This window comes from Hesperophylax consimilis, chromosome 20 (assembly GCF_061612785.1).
Source record: "Hesperophylax consimilis isolate HC1 chromosome 20, BYU_Hcon_1.0, whole genome shotgun sequence".
Classification (NCBI taxonomy): domain Eukaryota; kingdom Metazoa; phylum Arthropoda; class Insecta; order Trichoptera; family Limnephilidae; genus Hesperophylax; species Hesperophylax consimilis.
Window position 1 is genome coordinate 31,108,661 of NC_142855.1, and position 8,698 is coordinate 31,117,358.

At 37.7% G+C, this 8,698-nt stretch overlaps 1 protein-coding gene across 1 annotated transcript; it reads left to right on the forward strand.

The window, feature by feature from the left end:
* Positions 1 to 204: 204 nt before the first annotated feature.
* LOC149414542 (uncharacterized) lies at positions 205 to 2,666 on the forward strand. Its single transcript, XM_089643840.1, has 2 exons — positions 205 to 260; positions 677 to 2,666. The coding sequence occupies exon 2, from the start codon at positions 688 to 690 to the stop codon at positions 2,599 to 2,601; it is 1,914 nt and encodes a 637-aa protein (XP_089499966.1). The 5' UTR covers positions 205 to 260; positions 677 to 687; the 3' UTR covers positions 2,602 to 2,666.
* Positions 2,667 to 8,698: the final 6,032 nt, after the last annotated feature.

Below are 8,698 nucleotides of genomic sequence, written 5' to 3' on the forward strand. Positions count from 1 at the left end.
GCATCTTTACCTACTTCAGTTAACTTTACCTACGTCTACCTAGTGCTTGAAAAACTTAAATTCCTTGAAAGCAGAAAACGGTAGGTACTTTAATGACTGGTAGATAGTTTTTTGATGGACCTGGCAACTCTAAAAAAACTTTCCACTGGCAGCACTGCCTTATTTGTCAAGACATTGAAGATTCGAAGTGCGTGGCGTCATTTGGTGCTGGAGGTTCCTGTGCAAAATTTCATCATTTTTGTCGTAACTGCTGAGCAAAGGTGAGTAGAATTGATATATTTTATGTAACATCCTCTTCTGAAGACGTAAAAGTGATTTTCAAGCGTTTCTTTTAAATGGTTATGAAGAAATTCGTCTGGGTAATGTTAGTTGACGATAGGTAAAGTTACCATTTTATGTTGAGTGGCAACTTGACCTATGAATAGGGTTGCCCAATCATGAGAAATATTTATAATATTTTTTTGCACTTTTTTTCTTTATTTAACAATCTGATTTTATTTTCAGTGCTTAAATACTTGGGTATCAATTATATAAAGCCGTTATTATGAAGAATTCAAAATATTTTTTTATTTATGTAGTTTTAAAAAAAATTATCCCATTGACAGATTTACTGTATTTTTAGGGCGATTAACTTTGTAGCAATTTTTGTTATGTACATTTATTTTTATTGTTTTAGGTTAATTCGGGATGCCACCTATACGGAGTAGAAGGCAACTAGGGGCTAGACCTTATAAAAATTACTCCGAAGAGATGATGTCTATTGCCATTGATTTGGTTAAAAAAAAAACAATTAATTCTTATGATGCAGAGAGGCAATTTGGTATCCCCCGTAGGACAATTGAAAAAAGGATAAAAAATTTACACACCGATAAACCTGGACCTAGGTTCAGATTCACGGAGGAAGAAGAATCTAAATTTGTTAAAGTGTTAATAGCCGCATCAGAATTCGGTATGCCTTTGGCGCATTTGGAATTTCGTATGGTTGTTTATGAATACCTAACAAAAAATAACAGAGAGTATATATTTGATAATAAGCCTCCAGGCAACTGGTGGGTAAAAAGTTTTATAAAAAGACACGAACATGAATTAACTGTGAGGTCTACACAAAATATAAAAAAAGCGCGAGCGGAAAAAACAATCGAAGAGTTCAAAATTTACTTTGAAAATTTAAAAGCATCCGTTGAAGGGTTGGCAACAAGCAATGTATTAAATTATGACGAAACAAATGTCAGTGATGACCCAGGCGCTGCCAAATGTATATTTCGCCGTGGGGTGAAGTATCCAGAGAGAATAGTAAACTCTTCAAAGGGTTGCATATCAATTATGTTTGCTGGAGTAGCCAACGGGCTCCTTTTACCGCCGTATGTTGTCTACAAATCGGAGTGCATGTGGAGTCACTGGTGTGAGGGAGGCCCCGAAGGAGCTCGATACAACCGAACAAAAAGCGGTTGGTTTGATTCAACCACATTTCTGGATTGGTTCACAACAATAGTAATTCCGTGGGCCCGGCGGCTTCAAGGGCCAAAACTGGTAATTGGTGACAACCTTTCAAGTCATATCAATATCGAAGTTGTACAACTATGTGAGCTGCACAACATAAGGTTTGCCTTTCTTCCTCCGTGCTCTACCCACCTTACACAGCCTCTTGATGTGGCCTTTTTCGGGCCACTTAAGAAATCGTGGAGAAAAATTTTAATGAAATATAAAATCGAAAATCCCAAGCAGGCCTGTTTGAACAAAAATCATTTTCCGTTGTTGTTGAAACAATTAATTGAAGATACAAACATAAACCAGAAAAACAACATCATTAGTGGGTTCCGCGCAACGGGCATACATCCATACAATCCACAGCAAGTTTATAAAAAAATGCCTGAAAGCAGTGAAAATATCAGCTATAATGTGGATCAAGCCTTGCTTGACTACCTCAAAGAAAACAGAAAACCAAATCCTATCAAGAGAAACACAAAAAAGAAAATGAATGTTTTACCTGGAAAATCAGTTACGAGCAATGACCTATTAATTGATAATCTAAATAAAAACGCAACTAGAAAGAGAAATATTCAAAATATCAATGAAGAGGCAGTGACACAAAGAATCCCTAAAAAAAGCAATGATCTAGCAGGATCATCGGACTTAGCTCTAAGAAAGAAACCTGAAATAAGAATCCTGTCGAACATTTTAATAAAAAGAGGAGAAGAAGAAGAAGAACCAAATGATACTAAAATGGAAAGGGGTGTTGAGCCGCAGATTGTGAATGAGCAGAAAATGGGGAGGGAAGAAATTATGGAAAAAAAAGTGGAGCTACAGGCAGATATGCTTGAAAAGGAAGGAGATAAAATACAAATTGGGCAATACATTTTAGTTGGCTTTGCGGGCACCAAAAACATAAAAAAATATTACTGCGGTCAAATTATAGACATAAGCGGCCTTGACATTTCAGCAAAGTTTTTAAGATGCAGAAAAGGTGGATTTTACTGGCCTACGATCGACGATGTCAGCATTATATTTGCTGTGGACATTGTAAAATTTTTACCGGAACCTGACAAAACTCGACGTGGTATCCTTTACTTCGACGTCAAATTTTCGCACAAAGTTGAATAATGATACATTTGTTTTTATAATAATACTTTTTTTTCATTAAAAAGTTACCAATACTTAATTATTCTTATTGCCAATGCTATAAAAATTGTGTAAGATTTTATAATAAAAAGTTTGGATAAACAAAATAAGATGGATCTTTTATATTAATGTTTTTGATATAGCTACCTACATAGTTTCAAGTTTGGTGGCAGCCCTAACGAAAGTATTGCATTTGTATGGAAATGTAGTCAGAATGTCGGGCATCTTTACCTACTAACCAGTGTTGCCAGTAAAATGCTCTTTATTTTTGCAAAAAGCATAGAATCGAGATCCAAGCGTTGGAAGGAACACCAATTTTACCGATTTTATACATAAACTTTCAGTTTCATTGAGAAATTTTGAGTAGGTAAAGTTGCCAAGTTTGTGACTTCTTTACCTACCTCCTACTTTTATCATTAGTCGGTTAGTTTCACAGTTTTAAAGTCCAATGAGTAGATAAAATTAAAGTCATATCTTACTCTAACCTATCTAAAGCGATAGCATTTCCAAAAGATGATTTTTTTTCGATTTATTAACTTTTTTATTGAAAAATTAGGTAAAGATGCCTTAGTTGACGGTACATAGTTAATGCTCAAGAAATACAAAAAAAGACATGTTACTTGTGTGATCTTATCTCTGAATGTAAGAAACGTAGACATTTTTTAATGCTTTCGGCATTATAAATATTAAGTTTGTAGAAATGTGTTTTGTTAAATTCACATTCCATTCCATTCAATGTACCTGTGCGTTCAACACGCTCTTGTGTCCTGTTCAGGGTTGATCAAAGCTAAACGAACTCTAAGCAGAATTCTTGCCTGAACAGACTATGCAATAATTAAAATAGCGTATTATCCAAGATTGATATTTTCAGTTCCGACCTTACCAAATACGAGAGGTCCATAAAATAATATTTCTCTGATGGTGTTGTGAATAATGTTTATGTCTCTATTGTTTATATCTCTATTATCGCACTTGAAGTGAAACAACACAAAACTGCGCTATATAAATGTTATGTTATTATTATTATTATTATGATTTGATTTATACCTACAACCTCTCTCCATGGCTATAAATGTATTGTTTTGTAAATGTTCCGTTTTATATCATCTTTGTTTTGTATAATTTATTTAAATAACTTATTCCATATTAGTCACAAGGAGGAAATCCATATTTGGTTTTATTTTACTACATAATACTTATGTACAAACGAATTACATGTACTAAAAGTACTCTACCGGAGAGGGATGACCGTAATTTTGATTTTAAAACTCTGATCTTGTCGGAATATTATTTTTGTACATGTTTTTTCCAGGTATCATTAATGTGAAGACTGTTACCATCATTGCATAACCAGGACCCCAGAAAGAATATTCCTTATAGTGATATTAGTGCAGACATCCATGATGTTAAAAAGGCATGCTTAGAGCGCTCTGAAGGGATTAGAGGTAAAAAATACTAATCATTCGTTCCTGCCAGTAATACCACGTTGTTACTTAGATTGAACATATCATAGTACACGTTTTTTGGTATTTCTGGTCTACGACTATTTCCAATTCTTATAAGTATATACATACATTTCCTAATCTAATTTTCCATTTAAAAATTTGATTGTAAAATACAAAAGATTGATTGTAAAATACAAAAGATTTATTGTTAAATACAAAAAATTGATTGCAAAATACAAACAATTGATTGTAAAATGAATCCCGGATACGGAAATGTATCTGAGTAAAGCTCTGTACAGATATTAATTATGATTTATTAGAATTAGTTTCATTTTAAGTTTTTGATTATTTCGGAATGAGAATATATTATCGAAGGTTTCGGATCACTTGACGATATCGAAAATCATTTCGATATCTTAAAATAAATATATTTGAATATTATTATAAGTTTTAAACTATATTCAGATATTCTATACCAACATCTAGAAAAATCAATGGTCAATACTTGGGATCGCTGGCCACGGCTAATACGAAATAAATATATTGAAATAAAACCTTTTGATTTACCTTAATTACTATGTGTTCCGTAACGCCAATTGCTTTTGACAGGCCGTGTACTAACCAATCGTATCGTCAGAATTTGAACTGTGTAGTTTAAGTTCGCACACGTCAGCTAAAACCACGGAGCCGTGAGCCGAACCAGTTGCACAAAAACCGTTCGACCTGTCAAATATCGATCGCCGGTTGTCTTTATCGAAATAATTACCTTACGTATTTTATCGCAATTTAACTTTAAATAACGAGTGCTAACAATCACGCTAAACGTTCCAGTGCTGACAGATGATGCTCACTATGCAGATTTCACCATCTCCTCCCGGTAAGTTGATTGTGAATTAACGTTATGCATTGTGTTCTCGCATCGCCTGTCACAAGCTATATAATTAATTTATACTTTATCTGTGTGGAATAGCCCTGTAAAACCCCTGTTCGTTCTTCGAACATTTTTGGTGCCGAAACTAGGGAACTTTAAGATTATTATCTATCTATGCCAAAACGGATAGTGCTGTGGAATGTTTCTTAAATTTTGAATAATAATCAATTAATCAATTTGAACAGTAATTAGGTAGGTACCTAGCTCTTGAGAATTTACGACCTACCGCGCATATAATTATAATAGATTATATTATTCTTATTTATTTTTGTTTCGTTTTTGGGTACGTTTCCAATCGTGTTTATTCAACATGGGCCCAGCGATTCAAATATTGCGCCGGAAACGGACATTAGCGAATAATAGATTACTCAAGACACATGAAATAGCAAAAAACGCTTTGCACGATGCAACTAAGTGCAACTTACTGTTAGCGCATTATACTACTCTGGAAAAGATAGTTCTTGAATTTGAAACGTCTCACGCGGAAATATTAGCTTTAGATGACATAAACGAAATTGATGAGGATAAAATTCGCGAAACCTTTGACGAGATGTATTATCAAATTTTTGAAATTTACCAGGAGTTAACCAGTCAGCCTCTCGATTGTAAGACCGCGAATGCGTGCACAAACGTTAAATTACCAAAAATAAACATTCCAATATTTTCTGGAAATGTCAAGCAATGGCCCGAATTTTACGACATGTTTAACGCTCTGATTCATGAAAACAAATCTTTATCCAACATCGAACGCATGCAGTATTTGTTCTCATGTTTATCTGGAGAAGCTTTAGGGTTAATTCGGACATTTCCAGTATAAGGAGCTCACTACGTTGAAGCTTATCAAAGATTAATCGCGCGCTATCGTAACGCGCGTGAACTCGCATTTACGTGTTGGCGGGAAATGCTAAATTTAAATTTTCCGCCCAACGATCCTTTTGAATTCCGCCGCGTGTTCGATGTATTTAATGAGGATTTAACAATTTTAAAAGAATTGGATCTCCCAACAGATAATTGGGACTTCGTGCTTTGTTATTTAATTCTGTCGAAATTAGATTCACCTACAAGATGCGCATTCGAACAACTTCAGTCTCCTACCAAGCTGCCTTCATATTTGAAACTCAAAGAGTTTCTTTATAACAAATGCCAAGCTCTTGTACGAGACTTACATTTTTCGACTCGCGATAGCAGTACTATTGACAAACCTTTTGCACGGAACTTTAATCAGGCTGCCAAAAAACGCACTTCAGCGCTTCTTTGCGATCTTAAAAAAGGACAGCCTGAAACAAATAGGTCCTCGAACTCTACCACTTACCTGTAATGCTCCTGTTGCGGGGAAGACCACTCCATTTCCAAGTGCAAGGTATTTGCACTCAAGTCAGTTCAGGATCGCCTACAGTTTGTTCAATCACACCGTTGGTGTTTCAATTGTCTTCATTCTTCTCATTATCTTAAGTTAGATTGTAAATCTTTGTTTACATGTCAAAAATGTCAGCAAAAACATCATACTTGCTCCATCGAGACGAAAACGCTTCTTTGGAAGATCAGCATCAACCCTCCACGACGTCTACGGACCAGGAGACGTCTTCCGACTCTAAAATTCAGGTCCTCACCAACTGAGGAGACAAGTCCATAGTACTATTGTCAACCGCCAATGTTGGCATTCGCGATTCATCCGGCCGTTTCCAAACCTTTCGCGCATTGATCGATTCGGGCAGTCAAGCTCACTTCATCACCGATCGTGCTGCAGAGCTCGTAGGCATCCCTCGTCAAGCCAGTTCTCAGAGAGTTAGCGGCTTAGGCCAATCTTCCGCAACCACGTCAGGAGTCATTCGATTAGAGATCGGTGTTAAGGGACGGGTTCTCTTCAACATCAATGCACTTACGCTGCCTAGTATCTGCGGCAACATGCCAACTGTTCGTCTAGATAAGTCATCGTGGCATCAGGTGAGAGACTTGCCTCTTGCCGATCCTGACTGTCACAAACCGGGACCGATTGATCTTCTTCTGGGTGCTGAGGTTTTCTCTTCTCTTCTGAGACCTGGTAATTTGAATGGTGGTCCACGTCAGCCATCAGCTTTCAATTCTGCATTTGGTTGGCTTCTTCTAGGTTTAGTTGGTTCGGACACTGCTCACGAAACGAAATCTTTCATCGTTACTAACGAGGACCGGCTCCACGAAGAGGTCCAGCGACTGTGGGAGTTAGACACCATTCCCCAGTCTTCACACCTCACTCATGAGGAACAACTTTGTGAACAAATGTACTGCACTGACCACCCATGGGACGTATCTTCGGGAAGATACATCGTATCCTTGCCTTTCCGAGAAAGGGGAAGGGATATCTCTTTTCCAGGGTCGCGTGAGATCGCTTTACGTAGATTCCATTCACTCGAGCGCAAACTCATAGCAAATCCAACCTTACGTGAACAATATTCTGCTTTCATGACTGATTATTTACACAGTGGTCACATGACTCGTGTTCCAGGAAAAGATTTGCACAAGGGAAAGTATCACATACCTCATCATTGCATTCTTCGTCCAGGCGGCGCTAGCATTTACTTAGAGTCGTTTTCGACGCCTCAGCGACGGATGTTAACGGATCCTTGTTAAATGATACCTTGCTTATCGGTCCAAAGCTTCAAAAGAACCTGCTGGAGCTTTTGCTAAAATTCCGTATACCATCGGTAGTGTTTACTGCTGATGTACGACAAATGTATCGCCAAATATTGGTTCAAGAACCAGATCGCGCTTTCCAAAGAATATTTTGGCGTTTTCATTCGTCGGAACCCATCCACGAGTACCAACTAAACACTGTAACCTATGGTGTCTCCTCCGCCCCATTTTTGGCCCGTCGTACTGTCAAACAGTTGACCAAAGATGAAGGTTATGATTTACCGCTAGCGCGTCGTGTGCTAACTTCGGATATTTACATAGTTGACATCGTCACCGGTTGTAACAGCTTAGAACAAGCTCAACAAACGAAAATCGAAGTTATCGAGCTGTTTAAACGAGGTCAATTCGAATTGCAGAAGTGGGCTAGTAACGAACCAGAATTACTCACCGATCTGCCTCCGGAATACTGCCTCAATGACTTGGTGTCCATGGATGTTGATAACTCTCACATTCTCAAGGTATTGGGATTAAAGTGGGAGCCACGACATGATACATTTTCATTCGAAGTCCTATGCCTCGATCGCGAGTGTACTAAACGCACTATCCTCAGTGAAGTCGCTCGGGTTTTTGACCCTCTCGGTTTTCTATGCCCTTTGACGTTTTTCGCCAAATCCCTAGTACCAAAGTTGTGGGTTCTAAAGGTTGGGTGGGATGACACCCCCCCTGTTGACATTGTTCGTCAATGGGATCGTTATACTAAACAATTACCGCTCTTGAAGTCGTTCAAAATCCCTCGATGGGTGTCATTCCCTCACATGGAGTCGTGTCAACTTCATGGCTTCTCAGATAGTTCGGAACTTGGATATGGCGCGGTAGTTTACTTGCGAATCATGGATGTTGACGATAAAGTCCAAATATATTTGGTTTGCGCCAAGTCTCGAGTCGCCCCCACAAAAAAAGATTTCATTGCCTCGCCTTGAACTGTGTGCGGCAGTTCTTCTAGCAGATCTATTAAAATTCGTCAAAGATTTATACGTACCATTGCTTCCGATCTCCAATACTTTTGCGTGGTCGGATTCAACCATCGTGCTCG